Source organism: Lithobates pipiens, unplaced genomic scaffold (genome assembly GCF_037356315.1).
Source record: "Lithobates pipiens isolate NorthernLeopardFrog02 unplaced genomic scaffold, aLitPip1_a1.2 Scaffold_22, whole genome shotgun sequence".
In the NCBI taxonomy this organism is placed as follows: Eukaryota; Metazoa; Chordata; class Amphibia; order Anura; family Ranidae; genus Lithobates; species Lithobates pipiens.
The window spans coordinates 278,608,181-278,634,477 of record NW_027507784.1 but is presented as its reverse complement, the minus strand read 5'-3'; the positions used below and the strand labels follow the sequence as shown (position 1 = coordinate 278,634,477).

Here is a 26,297-nt window from a genome sequence, read left to right as displayed (position 1 = left end):
TATAGGATTGTGTATATAAGATTGTATGACCAACTATGTAACTTTACGATGTTGCTCACCATAACTACCATGATAGGATTACTGTGGACAAATTCCATCATGGTAACAAAATGTAGTAGGCAGTTGGCATGCTCCCTACATTTGCACACCACCCAATGGACAAATTGCCCTATAAAATGCCTCTTCATAAAGCTTTTCATGAATATTCTCTCTGCATTATAACTTCCCATTTTCTTGTTGCGGACAATGACTCTACTAATTTTACACTTTTGGGATTATGTGCAGGACACTGCTTTGCCTACGATTGATGCAGATACGAGGAAGTCTTTGGACAGGTCTTTCTTGATTGAGGAGCTGTTGACCACTATAACCTCTACTCCTTGGGATAAAAGCCTAAGTCCAGACGGCTTTATGTCAGTCACTGGCTCTCTGCTCGGTCCCTCCAGAACTCACTGGAGCTCTGAGCTGTGCAGGGGTGGGAGCCGCTGGCTCAGTTTCCCAGCAGCTCACTGGCAGTTATTGCACGGCATTGGCGAACACAGGTTCCTTCTCTCCTTGAATAGGTCCCAGAGATGGACCATATTGAACGCATGGAGTCACTTATGGCAAAAGAATTACACACATATGTAAGTGAGATCTTCGCAATCTCTTATCAAGATGACAACAGGTCCAGATGACCCCAGTTGAACAAAGCCATTCAGAAGTGCTATCTCCAGGCTTATCCTCTGTTACTACCCCCCTTCTCTGTCCCAGCCAGCTTACAACTCTTACCTATCCCCTTACCACACCCCTTTTTTGTCCCCTTTTCTTTTTTTTTTAATCACCTTTTAAGCCCATAGGGTTTGCCCACCTGTTGAGGGCTGTAGTAGGATTTTTTTTTTTTTCTGTCTTGTCATTAGGCAGAACGGATAATGCCTTGTTTACAAAAGGCATCTCCCCATTCTTCCGCTCCGTGAAACAATCGCGGGCCCCCGGCGGGATCCGTGGGCGCGGTCACGGAGTATGAGGCTGGCGTGCACGGAATGCTGCAATTTAAAGGGGACATACCTGTATGCCTATTTGCCCAGCCGTGCCATTGTGCCAACGTACATTGTCGTGCACTGGTCAGCCAATAGTTAAAGTGGCTGTAAACCCCCCAAAAAAATAAAAAACAAACCTGCAAGACAAAGGCATAATGAGCTAGTAAGTTGCGCTGTGATTGGCCGGAGCCACGATGACGTCACTTCTGCACATGCACGCGGGAACCGCCAGCCACGGCACGGGCCCTTTAGAAAAGGCATGATCGACCCATTTTTTCAGTGCATATGCACTGAGGACATCGGTGCAAGTGTATATGGTAAATATCACCTAAACCATGCAAGTTTAGGAGATATTTACAGTACCTACAGGTAAGCCTCATTATAGGCTTACCTGTAGGTACAAGTGGAGTAACAGGGTTTACAACCACTTTAATACTAACCTGAGTCCCATCTCGATCCAGCGATGTGCACGATTGCCTCGGTTCACCAGGGACTTTTCCTCCTCATTAGCCAAGACAGCAGTGGGAGCTATTGGCTCCTACTGCTGTCAATCACAGCCACTGAGCCAATCAGGAGAGAAAGGGGGTGGGGTTGAGCAGTAAAATGGACACACAGAGCCTCAGCTTGAGAGCAAAACTGCTTGGGTTCCCCCATTGCAAGCTGCTAGCTCTGAGGGCATTTGGCAGGAGGAACGGGCCAAGAGCACCATCAAGGGACCTGAGAAGAGGAGAATCAGGGCTGCTGTGTGCAAAACCGTTGCACAGAGCTGGCATGTTTGTGATTAAAATAAAAATAAACTTAACCAGTTCCCGACCGGCGCACGCCGATGTATGTCGGCAGAATGGCATACAGGTACCTCCAGTCTTCAATGCCGCCCTGCCATTGTGAGCGTGCCCGCCGGCGGCACGCTCGCGTGCCGGTTGGGACCCCCGTGAGTCCGGTCGCGGGTTCCACGGACTCCATCGCCGCGGGCATACCCGCGATTGTCTCACAGGGCAGCTGAATGGAGAAATGCCATTGTAAACAGCATTTCCCCATTCTGCCTAGCAACTAGTGACGCTGATCTCTGCTCCATGTGATTGGAGCAGAGATCAGTGTTCACTAAATGAAAGCCCAGCACCCCACAGTTAGTAACACACCCCTAGGAACACTTAACACCTACACTGCCACCCACTGGTTAACCCCTTCACTGCCAGTGTCATTTACACAGGAATCAGTGCATTTATATAGCAGTGATTTCTGTATAAATGACAATGATCCCAAAAAAGTCTGATGTGTCAGCCATAACGTTGCAGTCACAATAAAAAAAAAAAAAAAAAAAAAAAAAAAAAAAAAAAATCGCTGATCGCCGCCATTACTAATAAAAAACAATTATTAATAAAAATGCCATAAAACTATCCCCTATTTTATAAACGCTATAACTTTTGCACAAACCAATCAATCGCTTATTGCATTTTTTTTTCCAAAAATATGTAGAAGAATAGGTATCGGCCTAAACTGAGGGGAAAAAATTTTTTTTATATATTTTTGGGGGATATTATAACAAAAAGTAAAAAAATAATGCATTTTTTTTCAAAATTGTCGCCCCCTATTTTTGTTTATAGCGCAAAAAATAAAAACCACAGAGCTGATCAAATACCACTAAAAGAAAGCTCTATTTGTGGGAAAAAAAGGACGCCAATTTTGTTTGGGAACCACGTCGCATGGCCGCGCAATTGTCAGTTAAAGCGACGCAGTGCCGAGTCGCAAAAAGTGGTCTGGTCTTTGACCAGCAAAATGGTCCGGGGCTGAAGTGGTTAAATATCACTTTAACACGGTCATATGAGGAAACCCACAACCATCTTGCAACTAAAGACATTTTCATAGATTAGTGGTCACAAATTGAGTAGATGTCAAAGACTGGTGGGCAGTTAGCAAAATGCCTACAACTCATTTCTGATAGAGGAGGCAATACCTTCTGAGGCCAGGGTGTTTTTTCACAATACACCATTACATCTATTGATATTTTTGTAGAACAAATGTTTAAAAAGGCAAATAGGTCTTGTGTTTTAATTCAAGTATATTACCTTCAACTGTAAGCACTGTGTAAAAAGAAGATCTAATGTTGCCCTGATCAAATATCTTAAAAAACAAAACAAAAAACAAACAATTTCTATTAGACATGTTTATTTTTGCAAATGACTGCGTCAATAGCTCATTTATATAGTCCAGCTTGTGGGTTAGGTTTACTGGCCTTTCAATGATACAGTAATAGTCATATGCAAGTTTGTATTGACCTGTTTATTCCTAAACTTACCTTGCCATCTTGGGTCCTCTCCGAGGATCTTCTCTATCATTGCTTGGCTAGCTAAGACTCCTGGCTGCAAGTCAGGAATCCCTTCACCACTCCCAAGCTGCCCATTCTGTAAGGCTTCCTGTGCTTGGATTTCCCTGTTGCACCAATCAAAGAAAAATAAATGATCAAACTAAGAGGATACGAGGTGATGTGTCTATATTGGCCCAGTGCTGGTCACTTTTACTGCAAATTTCTTCAAATCAGTATTTTCAATAAAAAAAATATTTAACCTACTTTATATATAATGTACACACACTTATACATACATACATACACACACACTCTCCTGTATGCTTCTATCATAGGCATGTTAACGCCTGCTGCTTAGTTGTATTGAACAGAGCCTGCATTTTTTGCTCCCCACCCTTGCATATTCATGGGCCAGTTCTCACATTATGAAAAACAGTCTCTGTACTACTAACTGAACATATCTTTATCATGCACATACAGTATACTAATCACTTTTAGGTATACAGCGCATCCAGAAAGTATTCACAGCACTTTACCTTTTCCACATTTTGTTATGTTACAGCTTCATTCCAAAATGTATCCATTATTTTCCTCAAAATTCTATGAACAAATACTCCATAACGACAACGTGAAAGAAGTTTGTTTAAAATTAATAAAAAAAACAAAGAAAAAAAATCACATGCACAAAAAATTCTGCAGCATTGAAGGTTCCAATGAGCACAGTGGCCTCCATCATCCGTAAATGGAAGAAGTTTGGAACCACTAGGGCTCTTCATAGAGCGAGCCCCTGGCTAAGCTGAGCAATCGGGGGACAAGGGCCTTAGTCAGAGAGGTAATCAAGAACCTGATGGTCACTCTGACAGAGCTCAATCATTTCGCTGTGGAGAGAGGAGAACCTTCCAGAAGAACAACTATGAATGAATGAATGAATGAAATACTTGTATAGCGCACAATGCGAACTGAATCGCCTCTAGGCTATCACTACAGCACTCCACCAATCAGGGCTGCATGGTATAGTGGCCAGATGGAAGCCACTCCTTAGTAAAAAGGCACATGACAGCCTGCCAGGAGTTTGCCAAAAAGGCACCTGAAGGACTCTCAGACCATGAAAAACAAAATTCTCTGGTCTGATGTTACAAAGTTTGACCTCTTTGGCCTGAATGGCAAGCGTCATGTCTGGAGGAAACCAGGGACCGCTCATCACTTGGCCAATACCATCTCAATAGTGAAGCATGGTGGTGGCAGCATTATGCTGCAAGAATGTTTTTCAGCGTCAGGAACTGGGAGACTCGTCAAGATCAAGGGGAAAGATTACAGAGACATCCTTGATGAAAACCTGCTCCTGAGCGCTCTAGACCTCAGACTGGGGCGGAGGTTCATCTTTCAACAGGACAATGACCCTAAGCATACAGCCAAGATAACAAAAAAGTGGCTACAAGACAACTCTGTGAATGTCCTTGAGTGGCCCAGCCAGAGCCCAGACTTGAACCCAATTGAACCTCTCTGGAGAGATCTGAAAATGACTGTGCACCGACGTTCCCCATCCAACCTGATGGAGCTTGAGAGGTCCTGCAAAGAATGGGAGAAACTGCCCAAAAACAGGTGTGCCAAGCTTGTAGCATCATACGCAGACTTATGGCTGTAATTGGTGCCAAAGGTGCTTCAACAAATTATTGAGCAAAAGGCTGTGAATACTTATGTACATGTGTTTTTTTTTCATTGTTTTAATAAATTTGCAAAGGTTTCAAACAAACGTCTTTTACATTATCATCATGGGGTATTGTTTGTAGAAGTTTGAGGAAAATAATGAATTGAATCAATTTTGGAATAAGTCTGCCTGTAATATAACAAAATGTGGAAAAAGTGAAGTGCTGTGAATACTTTCCAGATGCACTCAGGACCAGATGATAGGAGACCACTCAGGAAAACATTTGTATCTCTATTGTAAATTGCACGCAGCTTTTTTGAATTTATGGGTTAGCAAAAATGACAGCGCAGCAATCTAAGCTTACTTTGCAGCACCCTTCTGACTACAACATCCTCTCTGAGCCCTCTGACAAGGAAGTAGTCAGTGCTGTGATGCCTCGTTCAAGGTTTTTAACAATTGTATGTTTTACAGAAAGGTGAGAGCTAAATATGTGAAATGATATCAAAGCAGCATCTGCTGGTTGGATAGAAGACTATACATTTTCCTTCCATGATAAGGAAGGAAAATAATGAATGTGCAGAACCACTATATCAGGGCTTGACAAATTTGCTCTGAATCTGAGCCAGCTAAAAAAGTTAGGAGCCAGTTTTCTTTTTAACTAACAAATCTTATGGGTGGAAAATGTAATATGTTCCCAAAGGGTACTTATCCTTTATCCCTTTCACAGCCAGTCGTTTTTGTGTTTTCTGCACACGTTTAAAAAAATCATTTTAGGTCTGAAGATTACATAAAACCCCTAAACATATTTTCTGAAAGCGGACAACCTAGAGAAAAAAAAAATTGTGGTAGTTCCGATTTTTTATGACACGTGATATTACCGCAAAGGTCTAGGAAACACAAAATTTCAGAAAAAAACAAACAAAATACCACCACAACATTAGGGGGCACAAAAATGCAATAAATTACCCATTTTTTTTTAGTAAAATATAAAAGCCGAGGTTGCACCAAGTAAATAGATATCCAACATGTTCATTTTTAAACACGTCAGTACCCTATATTTTCCATAAGCGACACTTTAAAAGCCCCCTATAAGGCATTCGTTTAGCGATACGAAGGAGGTCTGGTGGTCGAATTTTTGCGCTCATTCCAAAGTGCGTGGGGAATGCGATATGTAACGTGTATCGCAAGCAATTTTTCCAGGCGTAGGCGCGTTGTGGTGAGTTTATGGTTGTGCATGCATATATATGTGGGTGGGGGGTGGGGCCTTCATTTTCCTGGGGGGGGGTTCTATGTGTTTGGGTGTAACTTTCTTACAATTAAAAACACTTTTTTTCCTTATCACATGACAAAAAAAAATCCCCTATGATTTTTTTTTACTTTGGTGACAGGTTCTCTTTAATGAGACATGCAGGGTCTAAAATACCCTGCATGTCCCCCTGTGCTCCACTGAATGTAATGCAATGCAGATCGCACTGCATTACATTCCTTACTGGCCTTGATGGCCAGGGGAAACTGTCAACAGGGCCCTGAAAGTGATGTCACACGTCACTTCCATGTCAACAACTAGAACAGGGATATGCAATTAGCGGACCTCCAGCTGTTGTAAAACTACAAGTCCCATCATGCCTCTGGGTGTCATGCTTGTGGCTGTCAGAGTCTTGCTATGCTTTATGGGACTTGTAGTTCTGCAACAACTGAAGGTCCGCTATTTGCATATCCCTGAACTAGAAGGTGAGGAGAGTGGGCATTTGTCTGCTATCCTCCCTCCCACCTCTATCCAGTAGCACCCGCTATGCCGGGCCAAGGCCCGCAGATGGGTGCACACAGGGTGTGGGGGAGCATTCAGAGGACAGCTAGGGTGCCAGGACAAAACTTATTATCACCATGGCGACCTGGAGTTTTTCGAGCCCTGTACTACACAATCCCTTTAAACGCCAGACAAAGTTTTTAGGTAGCCTGTGGAATGCTTTTAGTACTGGCAGTATCCCAGGTGGAAAGGATTTCCTCTTGTTTCTTGACCAGGTGGCCACTTAGGAAATGAGGGAAAATTTCCCAAGATTAGAATATAGTCAGCTTTAAAAAAGGACTAAGCCGCTCTGTCCAAAGAAAAAAAAATGGTTTTACAGTGTCCTGAAAAAGGATTCATACCCCATGAAATTTTCCACATTTTGTCAAGTTACAACCAAAAACGTAAATGTATTTTATTGGGATTTTATGTGATAGACCAACACAAAGTGGCACATAATTGTGAAGTGGAAAGGAAATGATAAATGGTTTTTAAAATGTTTTACAAATACATATCTGAAAAGTGTGGCGTGTATTTGTATTCAGCCCCCCAGAGTCCATACTTTGTAGAACCACCTTTTACTTTAATTACAGTTGCAAGTCTTTTTGGGGATGTCTCTACCAGCTTTGCACATCTAGAGTGAAATTTTTGCTCATTCTTCTTTGCAAAATAGCTCAAGCTCTGTCAGATTGGATGGAACGAATCTGTGAACAGCAATTTTTAAGTCTTACCACAGATTTTCAATTGGATTTAGGTCTGGACTTTGACCGGGCCATTCTAAAACATGAAAATGCTTTGATCTAAACCATTCCAATGTAGCTCTGGCTGTGTGTTTAGGGTCATTGTCCTGCTGGAAGGTGAACCTCCACCCCAGTCTCAAGTCAGACTAACAGGTTTTCTTCCAAGATTGCCCTGTATTAGGCTCCATCCATCTTCCAATCAACTCAACAGCTTCCCTGTCCCTGCTGAAGAAAACCACCATCCCCATAACATGATGCTGCCACCACCTTGTTTCACAGTTGGCATAGCATGTTCAGGGTGATCTGCAGTGTTTGTTTTCGGCCACACATGGCGTTTTGCTTAGCCAAAAAGTTCAATTTCAGTCTCATCTGACCAGAACACCTTCATCCACATTTGCTGTATCCCCCACATGGCTTCCCCGGCCTGTCAGTTTAGGTGGACGGCCAGGTCTTGGTAGGTTAGCAGTTGTGCCATGTTTTCAGCTTGGAATATTCTTACGGCTTTCTTTCAACAATGCCTTTCTTCTTGCTACTCTTCTTTAAAAGACCAGAGTGGAGTGCATGACTGATAGTTGTCCTGTGGACAGATTCTCCCACCTGAGCTGTGGATCTCTGCAACTCCTCCAGAGTTACCATGGGCCTCTTGGCTGCTTCTCTGAATAGTGCTCTCCTTGCCAGGCCTCTCAGTTTAGGTGGACTGCCATGTCTTGGTAGGTTTGCAGTTGTGCCATACTCTTTCCCATTTTCGAGTAATGGATTGAACAGTGCTCTGTGAGATGTTCGAAGCTTGGAAAAAAAAAATTTTTTATAACCTAACAAAGCTTTAAACTTCTACACAACTTTATCCCTGACCTGTCTGGTGTGTTCCTTGGCCTTCATAATGTTCAGCTGTGTTTATAATGAGTTTAAATTACAAGCAGGTGGACTCTTTTTACTAGTTAGATGACTGAAGGCAATTGGTTTCACTAGATTGTATCAGAGTTAGGCCCCTTTCACACTGATGATCCGTTCAGGCCCGCCTGTCAGTTTTTCAGGCGGACCTGAACGGATGCTCCATAGACCTCTATGGAGCGTCGGATGTCAGCGGTGACATGTCCGCTGACATCCGACCCGCTCCGATCCGAAAAAGTGTGACGGAGGAAAAAGCTATTTTTCCATCCGTCTGCGGATCGGGTGACGACGGACACTGCGGCCCGTCGTCATCCGATCTCCCATAGGGGAGAGCGGCGCTGTGACAGGTCTGTCCCTGCGCAGTGTGCAGAGACGGACCTGTCCTCTGCCTGCTCAACGGGGATCGACGGAGTGATCCCCGCTGAGCAAACGGATATCCACGGGGCGGATCAGCACTGATCCGCCCCGTGTGAAAGGACCCTAAAGGGGGCTGAATACAAATGCATGCCACACTTTTCAGATATTTATTTGAAAATAATTTTGAAAACCATTCATCATTTTCCTTCTACGTCACAATAATGTGCCACTTTGTGTTGGTCTATCACATAAAATCCCTTTAAAGAGGAAGTAAACCCTAATGGGTTTACTTCCTCTTTCACTCCCTGCAAAGGCAAAGCATAATGGACTACTATGCATCGCATAGTAGTCCATTATGTGTCACTTACCTGACACAGGAGCCAGCGAAGTCACCGCTCTCCCCTGTAGTCCGGCGCATCCATCATCTCGGTGGGGTCTCGCAGCTCCGCAGCTGTCATTCGGCGAAGCCGCGATAACGTCACACCCACGCGTGCGCACGGGAGCCGAGATGCGCGGCATCTTCGTCATCGACGATGCCACGCTCAGTGCGCCTGCGCGCAGCTGTCTACGGCGCATGCGCCATAGACAACGGTGCCCGTCTTCGGGCATATATCTCCTAAACCGTATAGGTTTGGGAGATATTTCTTGGACCTACAGGTAAGCCTTAATCTAGGCTTACCTGTAGGTCAAAGTGGTTTGTAAGGGTTTACAACCACTTTAAGTTTTTGGTTGTAACATGACAAAATGTGGAAAATCTCAATCGGTATGAATACTTTTTCAAGGCAATGTATCTGCAGTTTGAAAAATCCCCACAGACACTGAAGTCATGAAAAAAGCTCAGCACATAGGACTGGATTACCTTATATCATAGACAGGAGGTCGAAGGTCATGAGGACCATGGGCAAAGGCACAATGGGGTCCATTCTTCACACAATGTCCTCGAGAATCTGTTTCATGAATACAAGTACCGGTCTTGTAATATCGTAGGTGATATTTTCTCTCTGTGTCACCCGTTGTCCTATGCAAATATGGACAACTGAAACAGAAAAAAAAAAAAAGAAAGGAGAAAACTCTTAGTCAATACAGTCATTTCTGCAGGGAGAATCAGATCAACATTGATTGTGGCATCACTTAGAGTAGGGGGGAGGGAGGGAGGGAGGGAGAGAGGAATTTATTACATTTCTTCAGCATCTATAAATAGCCAACACTGAATTTTTTTGAAGCATTACATAAGAGGAAAACAAACTCTGCGACAACTCATTACTAGAATTTAACAAAAGGAGCATTTCACTTTTCTTCATTTTGCCAAAATGAAAATAGAACTCTAGCTAAACTTTTTTCCCTTAGAAGTGCTGGGGAAAGTAAAAGGCCAAACACACAGGCTGAATGCCGGGCGACATGGGTCGGTTTAATAAAAACTGTCCAGCATTCGGTCCGTGTGGTCCAACCGGCTGGCTTCTGTTGGACGAGCATACTGGAAAACCAGCAGCCGATCGACTACCGATCAGCACTCTAAGCCAGCGGCGGAGAGCACTGACTGGAGTGTTCTGATGGGGGGGGGGGGGGTTTAGGGGGGAATAGAGCCTCTATCAGGTTGCAGCTCATGTCGCTCATCTTTGTTGGGGACAATTGACCATGTGTATACTGTGCTGCCACATTAAACTAGATGCGCACACTGTTTATCCTAACAAAGAGTTAAAGTTGATCTCCATGTTTCATTTAACATGGCGCCGTTGCATCTGTTAGTGAAGTAAATAGTTTGTTTTGACCAGCTTAGTCCAAAAAAAAAACCTAATAAAACATGGAGATCAGCTTAAAGTTAAAGTTATTCTAAAAAGGAAAAAATTTTCGTAAAAAAAACAAACACACACACACACACACACACACACACACACACACACACACACACGTCATGATCCTCCCACCTGCCAAGTGTCCCAATAGCAAAGTGAAAACCAGAGTTTTTTTTTTTTATTTTAATGCATAGAATGCATGAAGGTAAAAAAAAATAAAAAAAAACTTGAACCTTGCCCTTAGAATGACTTTAAACGTTTGTTAGCATGAACATGGTGCACATCTAGTTTACTACTGATGACATGGTTATGGGAACCATTTACTTCCCAGAGCCCCCTCTTTAAGGCTGGATTCACACCTATGCAGTTTTAGTGTTTTTTGCATTTTTAACCTGTTCCACAGGAAACCATGTTAAATGGACTGTAGTGCAAATCTGCAAAATGCAAAAAGCACTAAAATTACATTAGGTGTGAATCCAGCCTTACATTACATAGAAAGAAAAGTTATGAACAATTTTTCAAAAAGGCAAGTAGAAATGTTTATGTGTTTTAAAGTTATGCCATGTGAATGGGAACATGCAAGCAAAAATAAAGTAGGTGTCTTCCCAATTTGGCAGCAAAGATGTACAAAAAAAAAAAATAGTGTGTGTAATGCCGCGTACACATGTAGCCGACTATCCGGCGGACTTTCCGAACGGGCTACTTGCCCACACACGGCACTTTTTCAGCGGACTAATACGGCATACTAAGTCCGCCGTACTATCTGCCCTACTTTTGAAATGAACGGACTCGCCCACACACGCGGAGCAAAGTCCGCTCATTTTGAGCCTGTCTCCAGGTAGGCGGGCCCGCGAAGGAGACGTCGCTAGCCCCGCCCCCTGGTATGGACTTAAAGGGGAACCCCAACGCCAGAAAAATAAAAAATAATCGGCGTGGGGGTCCCCCCAAGACCCTTGTCCGAGCACGCTACCCGGCCGGCCAGGAAAGGGGGGGATGAGCGACCGCCCCCCCCTCCTGAGCCGTACCAGGCCGCGTACCCTCAACATGGGGGGTGCCTTGGGGAAGGGGGGGCCGCGCGGCCCCCCCACCCCAAAGCACCTTGTCCCCATGTTGATGAGGACAAGGGCTTCTTCCCGACAACCCTGGCTGTTCGTTGTCGGGGTCTGCGGCAGGGGGCTTATCGGAATCCGGGAGCCCCCTTTAATAAGGGGGCCCCTGGATACCGGCCCCCCACCCTATGTGAATGAGTATGGGGTACAATGTACCCCTACCCATTCACCTGTGAAAAAAAAAAAGTACAAAAAAAGAAAAAAAAAAAAAAAACAACACAGGGTTAAAATAGTTTATTGCACAGCTCCGGGGTCTTCTCGCCAGACTCCTCTGCTATCTTCTGCTAGCTCTTTTACTAGCGGAGGAGCCCGGCTTTCTTCCGACTTCGGGGGGTCTTGTCCCCCTCTTCGGTTCTTATGCCGGGCCACCACGCCTTCTTCTAACTCTTTTACAGGCAGTGGCCCGGTCTTCTGTCGCCGCCGCTGTCTTCTGTTCTTCACTTCTTCTCTTCAGATGTTGCCTCGTTGCTCCCTCCGCTCACAATGACGGGGACCGGGCGCGCGGCGACTTATATAGGGACATCACCGGATGATGTCCCCGCCCAGTGTGATGTCACAGTCCCAGCATCCTCTGGGACTGTGATATCATAATAGGCGGGGACATCATCCGGTGATGTCCTATATAAGTCGCCGCGCACCAGGTCCCCGTCATTGTGAGCAGAGGGAGCGACGAGACAACATCTGAAGAGAAGAGAAGAAGAGAAGAACAGAAGACAGCAGCGACGGCGGCGACAGAAGACCGGGCCACCGCCTGTAAAAGAGCTAGAAGAAGGCGTGGTGGCCCGGCAGAAGAACTGAAGAGGGGGACAAGACCCCCGAAGGTCGGAAGAAGAGGCCGGCGGCGAGGAAGAAAGCTGGACTCCTCCGCTAGTAAAAGAGCTAGCAGAAGATAGCGGAGGAGTCCGGCGAGAAGACCCCCGAAGCTGTGCAATAAACTTTTAACCCTGTGTTGTGTTTTTTTTGTACTTTTTTCACAGGTGAATGGGTAGGGGTACATTGTACCCCATACTCATTCACATAGGGTGGGGGGGCCGGTATCTGGGGGCCCCCTTATTAAAGGGGGCTCCCGGATTCCGATAAGCCCCCTGCCCGCAGACCCCGACAACCAACGGCCAGGGTTGTCGGGAAGAGGCCCTTGTCCTCATCAACATGGGGACAAGGTGCTTTGGGGTGGGCATGTTGAGGGCACGCGGCCTGGTACGGCTCAGGAGGGGGGACGCTCGCTCGTCCCCCCCTTTCCTGGCCGGCCGGGTAGCGTGCTCGGACAAGGGTCTGATGTGGACCTGGGGGGACCCCCACGCCGATTTTTTTCGGAATTGGGGTTTCCTTTTAAGTCCATACCAGGTGGCGGGGCCAGCGACGTCTCCTTCGCGGGCCCCGCCTACCTGGAGACGCACACAAAATGAGCGGACTTTTCTCCGGGCGGGAAAAGTCCGTTCATTTCAAAAGTACGGCGGACTGGCATACGCACGGTCTGATTGTCCGCCGAAATGCAAGTCCGGCGGGAAGATTGGAGTGCAAAACTACTTTCTAAGTCCGCTGTACTTTCGGGTAAAAAAAAATAGTCTGCCGGAGGCTACACACGGAGGGATTGTCCGGCAGACTTGAGTTTGCCGGACTTTTCCACCCGATTGTTTGATCGTGTGTACGCGGCATTAGATACACTTGAAAGTGTATCCATCCAACTAGATGTAATTTGAAAGACATTCACACTACATAGCTGATGGGTCCTGACGGCATAAGGACTTGTCACACCTGAGGCAGCCCATGCCGCACAGCTGAAAAGCAACAACTTTAAAAATCAACGACACTGAAAAGGTTAAAGGTTCCTGCACTATTTGATGCGACTTTTGATGCAAGTTTGACCTAAAGAGTGCAAAGTTCAATCAAAGCTGCACTCAAAGTCGCATAAAAAAAAAAAAAATCACTCAAAAATCGCACTCTAATTTGGGGTCGCAATAGTGGTAACATAGCCTAAACGGCTGATTTTTAACAGCACCCGGCCACACATGTGAACGAGGCCTAAAATTTGAGTGAGTGCGTGAGGCCAACTACTTTTGAGCAAATAAATTACTGTCTGGTACAATCTCTGAGCAGTCTCATTTAGTGATATAGTACAATACAAAGCAATGCAACATGGGGACTTGCCTCTGCAATCCACTTAAAGTGGTTATATACAATAATTTGTCATTTTTACCTACAGGTAAGCTTATAATAAGGCTTACCTGTAGATAAAATTAACATCTCCTAAACCCTTTGCATGCAGCCACTGATGTCAGAGGCACATGTAATCTGAATGCCCGGAAGACACTGCCAGACTTTGCTGGGGAAAAGACTCCTGCATGCACGTGCGGGACTGACGTCATTGCGGCTCTGGTCACTCACAGCACCAGACCTGCAAACCCGGAAGAAACGCTGAGGGCAAGATGTCAGCTCCCTTGGCGTGGACCGGGCTGCAATACAGGGGCTTCAATCTAAGGTAAGCATTTTATAATGAGCCAATATGCGGCACAATACTAGCTCATTATGTCTTTGCCTTGCAGGGTTTTTTTTATTTAATTTTTTATGTGCGGGTATACAACCGCTTTAATTTTATTCTAAGCAGGCAGACCCCTTGCATGATAAAATTGTTAGATCTAAACAAAGTTGTACAGCTCGGTGTAAAATTGGTGGTTAAAGCGGGGTTCCACCCTAAAGTGGAACTTCCGCTGATCGGAACCCTCCCCCACCTCCGGTGTCACAATTGGCACCTTTCAGGGGGGAGGGGGGGTGCAGATACCTGTCAAAGACAGGTATTTACACCCATTTCCGGGCATAGACTCCCGTGGGAGTCTACGCCATTTCCTGTCCTACTGCGCTGTCTGCTGGGACACACACGGGTCTCGGAGACAGCGCGGACAATTCCTATTGCGCTGCGCGACTCACGCATGCGCAGTACGGAACCAGGAAGTGAAGCCGATTCGCTTCACTTCCTGATTCCCTCAACTAGAATGGTGGCGGCAGCAGCCGAGAGCCGAGCGATCGATCTCGGCATCGCTGGACCCTGGGACAGGCGAGTGTCCATTTATTAAAAGTCAGCAGCTGTAGTATTTGCAGCTGCTGGCTTTTAATATTTTTTTCCGCAGTACAGTCCCTCTTTAAGCTTGCAAACAGGGAGCAATCTACAAAATGGTGTCTAAACAATACATATTACTGTATATTCTAAGGTAGACAAAGAGTGCAGAAAACAAGGCTAAAGCTGGCCATACATGTTTCAAAATTAGGCCAGTTCAGCATGGACTGGCCGAGATTTGATCCATGTAAGGGCAGGCTGATTGTACCAATGTCGATCCATTTGATTCCTGGCGGCAGCTATAGCTCCTCTCACATTGCTATTGTGTTCTGCTGGCAGGTTCTGCTTCCCGGCCGGCAGAACACGATAGCGATGTTGGAGGCATTTTGACTGTGTTGATGGGGGGGGGGGGGTGAAATTGAGCAATTTTCTTTCATTCTACCCCCCCCCCATGTTGCACTGCTACGCCATCCACTGCGCTGGATTGCAGACTTGCTCCATTTTTCCCACAGTGACCATCACATCAACAAAACAATTGCTTTCTAAGTGCCCTGGCAGGGATGTGTGTTTATTCAGGGTGGAAAACTGCAGATCACCACAAATAGCATGAATGAGCCCTTTACTGGAACTCAGATATTTTCAGCTTCTTAAAGAATAGAAAAGGATAAGATGCTCTGCCGGGTTTTATTTTTATTTTTTTTTTAAACGTATGTATCCCTAAAAGAGATCTTCACTCAGTTCCTGTTCTAGTGACAATAGAGAGAAAAACATATTCAGCAGAGGCTCAACAGTAATGATGATTTGGTAGGAAAGATTAGAGACAGATATTAACTTTTTAGTCTTGTCTGTGTCACCGTGTGATATTTCCTGTAAGAAGGGGAAACCCCACAAATTTGGCAATAAATACATGACAGAAGGTCCAATCGTGCCTGCTCTATCAAAAAAAAAAAAAAAAAAAAAAAAAAAAAGGTTTTGAGTGGTATTCCACTTAAAATAGACTCATTTTAAATAAATGGAAAAAAGCCTGAGCCAGGAAATGATATAAGTGTACTTGAAAATAATCTACATACTTTGCTCTAAAATCATCAGGTCAGAAATTAATTTCATCAACTGCAATCTTAGTAAAGAACAGAAAGCTGAAACTGTTGAAAGACTATTTGTATGGAGTGCGTACATTTTAAAGCGCCCTTTTGTCCAGTGACATTATAGTACAATAAAGAATGAAAACACAATCCCACACACATAGCGCAAGGACAAAGCACAATGTATCAAACAAACCCAAAGTTGCTGCCTTGACTTGTGTCACATAACAGGTAGGACAAGGGACATGCTGGTATCCTCACCCTCTCTACCCTTCTACTACAAACAAAATGATGGATGGACAAGACAAATTCCACCAAGGCAGCATTAGGATATGAGCTCTGCATTCCATCTAGCATTCTATACGGCTTCCCTTTACAGGTCAGAAACACAAGTATTGGCCACCATAACTAATGCCCGGTACACACAAATCGAATGAAAAATAAAGATTTTGGCACAATCATACAATAATCTCATCGTTGGTACAGAGCTTTCTTTAGAGAGTTGATCAGGACAGTTCATCTGATATTATTTGAACGGACATGCACGGAAAAACTACTTTTCATAAGACAACGGTTGTTCGGAAATGCAATACAAATGCATTACAACCCGACATCACTTTCACAAATTTTTATTCTGTTGTACGCAAATTTTCGTGACTTTAATAAATTCATTAGATTCGAGCTGAGATTAGCATGCAAAAAAAAAAAAAAAAGCAGACGATCATTCGTCCGATAACCTCATTGTGTGTACCGGGCATAAGGAAGCTGGGTGATAGGCAAAGAATTGTGTATACAAGCTTATATTTGAGCAACAATACTGGTGCTCAGTTCTGAAAGAAGGCTAGCAATAGAGCTGGCCATCCACATTGCAATCTGATTGAACAATATTCGTTGGAACAAAATGAGTCTAAACTCACACTTGAGCAGTCTGAAAATCGATCCACAGTGGAACAAAGAAGTGGCTATCAGGCATTCATGGGGCAACCTTTGTTTTTTTTTCTTTGCGAGACTGAGATTTTTAATAGAATACAATACAATCCCATCTGGAGCCAAAACATGTACAGTGGGGGAAAATACTGTCATTATTTGATCCCCTGCAGATTTAGTACATTTGCCCACTTACAAAGAAATGACGGGTCTATCATTGATACCATAGGTGTATTTTAAAAGAGAGACATAATATCAACCAAGCATCCAGAAAAAACACATGATACAAATGTTATAAACACGGTGGATTTGATTTAAATCAAGTCGATTTAAATCACTATTAAAAAGGCTTGATTTAAATCATAATTTTTAAAAGAGCAACTGTCATCGCTGTCCCTCAGTGGCTCCTCCTCTGACCTGCTGTTGCCTCGCCAAATTCACTTTAATGGGACGGCTGGTGATGCGGCAGTGACACAAGGTGAGGGATGTGCTGGCAGCAGATGAGTGAATGCCCGCTAACAGATGCTGCCATGATGGATCTGAAATGACACGTACTCTTTAAATGTAAGGACTTATTCGTGCTGGTGATTAGAATCTTTAATATTTGCAAACAAATGGAAGGTTTCCTATTTAGAATAAGAAGCTGTCAGATTCGTAAAACAGCGATATCAGAACCGATTCAATCATACAGTTTGTAGTGTACATAGATTTTCAAACAATGGGATAAAGGAATATCCCTGAACTTATCTCATGGTTACTGAGAAATTGTGTGAATGCATTAATGCAGTGCATGTTATCTCAGCTTGCAGTCACTGAATGAGTTTACCAAAAAAAAAAAAAAATATTGAAGAATATACAGCCTCATGCTACAGGACTAAGCTCCAGCTCATGCTGAATAAACTAAATTATTAATGTAGCTTAAATAAAAAAAACTATCTTTAGGTGGTTACGCTAAAAGCATTTTATTAAAATACATTTGATAAAAAAAAAAAAAATCTGATTTGTTTGATTATTAAAACATTTTTTTTATCCACCCTGGTTATAAATAGAGTTGCAGGTCAGCGAGTAAAAAAGTATTTGATCCCCTACCAACCAACAATAATTCTGTCTCCCACAGACTGGCTACAGTATGTGCTCATGTGGTACACAGATTAGTCCTGTCCATTTAAGAAAGCGCTCCTAATGACAACTCCTTTTGTGTATAAAAAAAAAAAAAAAAGACACCTGTCCACAGAATCTTTTTCTTCGATTCAAACCTCACCATCATGGGCAAGACCAAAGAGCTGCCAAAGGACATCACGGACAAGATTGTAGACCTGCACAAGGATGGAATGGGCTACAAGACCATCAGGAAGAAACTTAGTGAGAAGTAGACAGTTGAGCGATTATACGCGAATGTAAGAAATACAAAATAACCATCAATCGCCCTTGGTCTGGAGCTCCATGCAAGATTTTGCCTCATGGATGATCGTGAGAAAAGTGAGGAATCATCCCAGAACTACACGGGAGGAGCGTGTCAATGATCTCAAGGCAGTTGGGACCACAGTCACTTAACTATTGGTATCAATACGGTGCCATGGATTGAAATCCTGCAGTGCCGGCAAAGGTCCCCCTTCTAAAGAAGGCACACCTGTCTGAACTTTGCCAAAAAATATCTAAATGATTTAGAGAAGAATTGGGAGGAAGTTCTGTGGTCAGATGAGACCAAAAATTGAGCTCTTTGGCATTAACATGACTTGTCATGTTTGAAGGAAGAAAAATTCTGACTAGGATCCCAAGAACACCATCCCTACAGTCAAGCATGGAGGTGAAAAAATTATGCTAGGGGGCCCATTTCTCTGCTAAAGGTACAGGCCAAATTTGCAGTATTGAGGGGCCAATGGACGGGGCCATGTATTGTAAAATCTTGGATGAAAACCACCTTCCCTCAGCCAGAACACTGAAGATGGGTCGTGGATGGGTCTATCAGCATGACAATGACAAAAAAAAAAAAAAACATACTGCCAAGGCAACAAAGAAGTGGCTCAAGAAGAAGCACATTAAGGTCATGGAGTGGCCTAGTCTCCAGACCTTAATCCTATAGAATATTTATGGAGGGAGCTGAAACTTCAAGTTGTCAAGTGACAGCCAAGAAACCTTAAGAATTTAGAGAAGATCTGTCAATAAGAGTGGACCAAAATCCCTCCTGAGATGTGTGCAAAACTGTTAACCAACTACAAGAAATGTCTTACCTGTGTGCTTGCCAACAAGGATTTCTCCAGCAAGTACCAAGTCACGTTTTGCTTGGGGATCAAATATGTATTTTACGCACTGAACTGCAACTCAATTTAGAACATTTGTAGCATGTGTTTTTTCTAGATTCTTGGTTGATATTCTGTCTCTATCATTTAAAATACACCTATGATAAAAATTAGACCATTTCCTTGTAAAAGGGCAAACTTACAAAATCTGCAGGGGATCAAATAATTTTCCCCACTGTATCTCAAAGTTGCCGCCCGGCCCAATGTTCTGGAAGAGGCATGCTTGGTAGGCGGTGCTGCCTGTCAACTCTTCAGCCACATTAAAGTGGAAGCACAGCCTATTCCTAACCAAGCTTAAATTGGTTCCCACCCCATCCCTGTTCTAATTACCCTGTGAAAAGAAGAGGTGTATACTGAACTATTCTGAGAGTGATCTGGGTCTGGTCACATGATCAGCTGTCATTGGCAGCTTCAGTGTAGATGAGGGACACCTGAAAACAGATGCCCCATAGTAAGCCTATGGGTGATGTCAGCGCCCAGGCTCTGCAGCTGTTGTGGGAGTTGAGCCTGTGTCCCTCAATGGACTTGAAGAAAAAGATTTTATGCATTGTTCATTGAGACACAGTAATTCAGAAACAGTCAGGACATCCAAAAGCAGCCCAACTGGGGGAAGGGCAACAAACACTGACAGAATCAAGAAGGAACTAAGGCCGCGTACACACGCGCGGACTGTTTGCCCAACCTTGTTCGTCAAACAGTTTCGGCAAACAGTCCGCTCAAAATTTGCATGAGCGGACTTGCCCACACACGAGCGGACTGTTTCAACGAACTGTTTGCCAAACAGTCCGCTCAACTTTTGAAATGAACGGACTCGCCCACGTAAGGCGGAGGCAAATCCGCCCATTTCGAGCGCGTGTACAGGTAGGCGGGGCCCGCGAAGGAGACGTCGCGGGCTCCGCCGCCTGGAATGGGCTTAAAGGGGAACCCCAACGCCGAAAAAAATCGGCGTGGGGGTTCCCCCAAAGTCCACACCAGACCCTTGTCCGAGCACGCTACCCGGCCGGCCAGGAAAGGGGGGCGAGCGAGCGCGCCCCCCCTCCTGAGCCGTACCAGGCCGCGTGCCCTCAACATGGGGGGGTGCCTTGGGGAAGGGGGGGCCGCGCGGCCCCCCCACCCCAAAGCACCTTGTCCCCATGTTGATGAGGACAAGGGCCTCTTCCCGACAACCCTGGCCGTTGGTTGTCGGGGTCTGCGGGCGGGGGGCTTATCGGAATCCGGGAGCCCCCTTTAAGAAGGGGGCCCCCGGATACCGGCCCCCCCACCCTATGTGAATGAGTATGGGGTACAATGTACCCCTACCCATTCACCTGTGAAATAAAGTACAAAAAAAAACACAACACAGGGGAAAAAATATTTTATTGCACAGCTCCGGGGGTCTTCCGTCTTCGGGGGTCTTCTCGCCGGACTCCTCCGCTATGTGTGTGTAGCTCTTTTACTAGCGGAGGAGTCCGGCTTTCTTCCTCCCCGCCGCCGGCCTCTTCTCCCGACTTCGGGGGTCTTGTCCCACTCTTCGGTTCTTCTGCCGGGCCACCGCGCCTTCTTGTAGCTCTTTTACAGGCGGTGGCCCGGTCGCAACGTCTCCTTCGCGGGCCCCGCCTACCTGTACACGCGCTCGAAATGGGCGGACTTTCCGAGCGGGAACAGTCCGCTCATTTCGAAAGTACAGCGGACAGGCCCACACACGGGCGGACTGTTCGCTCAAACACAGTTTCAGCGGACAGTTTTTCGGAATTTTTAATTCTTAATACCGTGTATTGCCCGTTTAACATCAATGACAGCTTGAAGTCTTTTGTGGCATTTGTGGATGAGGCTCTTTATCTTCTCAGATGGTAAATCTGCCCATTCCTCTTGGCAAAGCCTCCAGTTCCTGTAAATTCTTGGGCTGTCGTGCAAGAACTGGATGTTTGAGATCTCCTCAGAGTGGCTCAATGATATTGAGGTCAGAAGACTGAGATGGCCACTCCAGAACCTTCACTTTATTCTGTTGCAACTAATGACAGGTCGACTTGGCCTTGTGTTTTGGATCATTGTCATGTTGGAATGTCCAAGTACGTCCCATGCACAGCTTCCTGGCTGATGAATGCAAATGTTCCTCCAGTATTTTTTGATAATATACTGCATTTATCTTGCCATCAATTTTGACCAAATTTCCTGTGCCTTTGCAGCTCACACATCCCAAAAAACATCAGCGATCCACCTCCGTGTTTCACAGAGGGAATGGTGTATCTTTCATAGGCCCTGTTGACTCTTCTCCAAATGTAGCGTTTATGGTTGTGGCCAAAGCTAAATTTTGGTCTCATCACTCCAAATGACTTTGTGCCAGTACGTTTGAGGCTTGTCTCTGTGCTGTTTGACGTATTGTAAGCAGGATACTTTGTGGCAGTTGCGTAATAATGGCTTTCTTCTGGTGATTCGACCATGCAGCCCATCTTTCTTCAGAGGTGCCTCCTTTAAACCCTTTCACGCCCAAGCCAATTTCTGACATTTGTTGCTTACAAGTTAAAATCTGTATTTCTTGCTAGAAAATTAATTAGAACCCAGAAACATATATACGATGATCGAAGCGATACCTCACATGTGAGTGATTTGAACACCGTTTACATATGCAGGCGCAACTTGCGTGTGCATTTTCTATGCTGCGCAAGCTCGCAAGGACAGGGGCACTTTTAAAAAAAAAATGTTATTATTTAAAAAAAAAAATTATATTGTCGCTTTAAAAAAAAAATTGCTGTTTTTTAGTTTAGTCACTGATCACCGACCTAGTGTCACCACACAATGTAAAACACACATGTCCCCAAACAATAAAAACACCTGTCCCACTAAAATCACATGTTCCAATGATTATCTGCACACATAGGTCCATGATCACCTGCACACATCTGTACATGATCACACAAACCAATTATTATACACTTAACGGAATTTTTTTTTACCAAAAACATGTAGCAGAATACATTTTGGCTTAAATTTATGACAAAATTTGATTTTATTGGATTTCTTTTGAAACAAAGAAAATAGTTGTTTTTTTTTCAAAACTTCCACTATTTTTTGCTTATATCACAAGTCGTGAATACATACCACCAAAATAAAGCTCTATTTGTGCAAACAAAAATTATAAAATTTTAATTTGGGTACAGCGTAGCATGACCACGCAATTGTCATTGAAAGTGCCCACCAGTACCCATTGCCACCTGCCAGTGCCCACAGTGCCACCTATCAATGCCCAACAGTGTTGCCAACCAGTGCCACCTAGCAGTGCTGCCTATCAATGTAACCTACCAGTGTCAATCACTGCCACCCATCAGTGTACATCAATGAATTACTTGTTTGCAAAATTGTATAACAAAATTATATATATATATATATATATATATATATATATATATATATATATATATATATATATATAAACACACATACATATTGATTTTATTTTTTTATTCGGTCTTTTAAAAAAATGTTTTATCAAAAAATAAAAACCGCAGAGATGATCAAATACCACCAAAAGAAAGCTCTATTTGTGGGAAAAAAATTATAAAAATTTCATTTGGGTACAGTGTTGTAAGGCCGCGCAATTGTCATTTAAACTGCATCAGCGCTGAAAATTGGTCTGGACAGGAGGGGGGGTTTAAGTGCCCAGTAAGCAAGTGGTTAAAAACAGTCTGTTCTCTTAGCAGTAAAAATGGCTAAGGCCCCTTTCACAATGGGGTGGTGTGGGCGCCGGCAGTAAAACTGTGCCATTTTTAGTACCACTTTACCGGCGGTATTCGGCCGCTAGCGGGGTGGTTTTACCCCACTGCCAACGGCCGAGAAAGGGTAAAAACAACTGCAAAGCGCTGCTTTAGCTACGCTTTGCCAGCGGTATAGCCGTGCTGCCCCATTCATTTCAATGGGAAGGAGCGGTGAAGGAGCAGTATACACACCGCTCCAAAGATGCTGCTAGTAGGACTTGTTTTTACCGTCCTGCCAGAGCACTGCTTCAGTATGAGCAGCTCTTTCAGGGCACTTTGCAAGTGCTATTTTTAGTGTTGTAGCGCCTGCAAAGCGCCCCAGTGTGAAAGGGGTTAATATAGAGCATTTTTTTGTACAAAGTTTAGACAAGTTTTAATTTTTTTCTGCCAGCAAGCTCAAATCAGAAATGCGAACCACAAGGGGTTTTTTTTCCTGCCTCTAAACTCCGAGCTCATAATATGCCTGTAATCATCCTAATGTGCATGGACACATTGAGCTGCTTGTACAGGAAGAACACAAAACTCTTGTAGAAGCAGTGATTTTTAAGCCAGTGTGCATGGAGCCCAACTGATAAAAGGTGGTGATCACATGCAATCTCTGAGCAATAAGAGTTCAGCCTTACAGTTGTATGGCTTAACTCGCATTGGATTCCCACAGAAAATAGTGCAGGGACTTGTTGTTCCCCTCACTAGAATTGGATCGCATGGGTGTTCTCACCTATGCGATCCGATTACTATGCGAGTTCACAGTCCAGACTGCGATCTGTGAACTGGGCGTGGTCACAGCGCTTCGCACAAGGTAGTGTGAACTGCCTGCGGGAGAGGAGCGATGTGGGAACCGGCGCTGGAATTGCGCTGGTTCCCGCATCACACTAGTGTTAACCCAGGATAAAACCGTTTTTACCACCTGCAATTACAGCAATGACAAATACAGATTGGACCACTTTACCTGCCTATTCAGCTTCAAACACTTGGGGTATGTTAAAACATTTATCTAATTAAGTTTCTTCAGTCACGGTTTAATCAGCTGCTTATCTGCGATGTCTGATTTCACCATTCACATTAGGCTAGAGAGCCACTTCCAGGAATTCTACATTTCTGAAAAGGCACTAAAACAAAAAGCCAACAACAAGCATCTTGCTGGGTACAAGTGGTTTGCATAATACATCAGCTCTAAACAGGTGAGTGCATAGACGGAGCAGCATTTCATTTTCATCACATCAATGCTGTCATGGCAACTGAGAATTAGCTTGTTGATGGCAGGTTGCCAGGCTTCTTTTTTTATCTTGGGCTGCAGACTCTGAAAGTAAAAATAAAGGTGAACCATTCCTGGAGGCTTGGCAACATTTTTTTATTTTTATGAAACATTGTTTACAGAGGCATTGGGAGGAGCTGTGAAAGAACCCATAATAGAGAACGAGATAGAAAACAGAGAGATCAAGAGTGAGAAAAACAGCTGTCAGTGACTGAGATTATAGACTCACAGCCAGCCAAAAGGCAGATCACTTAGCAAAGCTTTTCGGACTTCAACCATCCAATCAAGTGCTAGCAAAAATTATTTATTTTCCCCTTACATGTGACTGGGTATTCTTTACAAAAGTTACATTTTCCACACACGCACTAAGCTCATTGAAAATTCCTTGCAAAAGTTAAAATTCACTTTGCTAATGGAACAGCCTATACTCCTCCAGTAAATCAAACCCACGGATGATAGGCGATCGATAAACAAATCATAAAATAACACAGCCACAGATACATAAAGAGATCAACGATTAAACTGATCAGAAGACCAAAACATAAGCACCATGATCTCGCACTAATGTAAAAACATAATGATTCAATACAATGGTTGATTGCAAAAACAAAATAAACACCTTTCAGGGCTGCTAAAGCCTGGTACAAAAACTGTCAGCCTCAGTCGGGGCCGCTGAACCAACGATCCAATGTCAGTACGGCGATCTCACCCACTGAGCCGTTGTGTTCTGACAGGGGGATGGCCCCCCCTTCCAGAACATTCTGATCAGCACACTCTGCCATTGGCTAAGAGTGCTGATCGGGAGCCGGTCAGGTGCTGGTTTTCCAGCATGCTCATCCGTCAGAAGCCGACCAGCTGCCATACACATAGGCTGAAGGTCGGGCGTTTTTTATTGAACTGGTCAATTTCAGCCAGCATTCCCATTAGAGCAAGGCCTAAAGGGTACACAGAGCTGATTGGCACAATAAACATGGGCAAAATTATGCAAACTGTCCTTTAACACAGTTAAAGGGTTTGTAAACCTTCATGTTTTTTCACCTTAATGCATGCTATGCATTAAGGTGAAAAAACTTCTGACAGTGACTGGCCCCCTAGAGCCCCTGTTTTACTCACCTGAGCCCTTCATTCCCTCTGCGGAGATGCGCTGGACCTCTCTGCTTGGAGTTCTTAGCTCCTGATTGGATTGATAGCTGCTCAGCCATTGGCTTCCACTGCTGTCAATCAAATCCAATGATGCGGGCACTAGAGAGGGGCCGAGTCCAGCACTGTGTCTATGCACGCAAATGCTGGACTCGGGAGCACGACTGTAAATTAAGCCCTCAGGAAAGTGCTTCTTCCAGTGGGTTTACAGATGCAGGGAGGAGCCACGAACGCCGCCGGGGGACCCCAGAACACGATGATCGGGGCCACACTGTGCAAAACGAACTGCACAGTGGAGGAAAGTTAGATGTGTTTGTTATTAAAAAATAAAAACAAAAAGGTTTACAACCACTTAACCACTTCAATACAGGGCACTTAAACACCTTCCTGCCCAGACCAATTTTGAGCTTTCAGCGCTGTCGCACTTTGAATGACAATTGCGCGGTCATGCTACACTGTACCCAAATGAAATTTTTATCATTTTTTTCCCCACAAATAGAGCTTTCTTTTGGTGGTATTTGATCACCTCTGCGGTTTTTATTTTTTGTGCTACAAATAAAAAAATACCGAAAATTTTGAAAAAAAACATGTTTTTTTTTGTTTCAGTTTCAAAACTTTGTAAATAAGTACGTTTTCTCCTTCACGGATGGGCACTGATGGGGCTACACTGATGGGCACTGATGGGGCTACACTGATGGGCACTGATGGGGCTACACTGATGGGCACTGATGGGGCTACACTGATGGGCACTGATGGGGCTACACTGATGGGCACTGATGGGGCTACACTGATGGGCACTGATGGGGCTACACTGATGGGCACTGATGGGGCTACACTGATGGGCACTGATGGGGCTACACTTATGGGCACTGATGGGGCTACACTGATGGGCACCAATGAAGTGGCACTGATGAGGTGGCATTGATGGACACGGATAGGCGACACGGATAGGCGACACGGATAGGCGACACGGATAGGCGACACGGATAGGCGACACGGATAGGCGACACGGATAGGCGACACGGATAGGCGACACGGATAGGCGACACGGATAGGCGACACGGATAGGCGACACGGATAGGCGACACAAATTGGCACTGATAGCTGGCACGGATTGGCATGGATGGGCGGCACAGATGGGCATGGGTAGGCGGCACAGATG

The 26,297-nt window shown here is 44.5% G+C and overlaps 1 protein-coding gene across 2 annotated transcripts in view; it reads right to left on the bottom strand.

Annotated features, from left to right (window-relative positions):
• The window catches only part of UNKL (unk like zinc finger), a 180,745-nt gene that overhangs the window by 106,890 nt on the left and 47,558 nt on the right, over window positions 1-26,297 (bottom strand). For both annotated transcript variants that reach the window (XM_077449087.1, XM_077449088.1), the window contains 2 exons: window positions 9,606-9,782; window positions 3,316-3,449 (listed from right to left, as the gene is read on the bottom strand). In XM_077449087.1, the coding sequence (XP_077305213.1) occupies window positions 3,316-3,449; window positions 9,606-9,782 (311 nt within the window). The remainder of the gene's footprint in view (window positions 1-3,315; window positions 3,450-9,605; window positions 9,783-26,297) is intronic.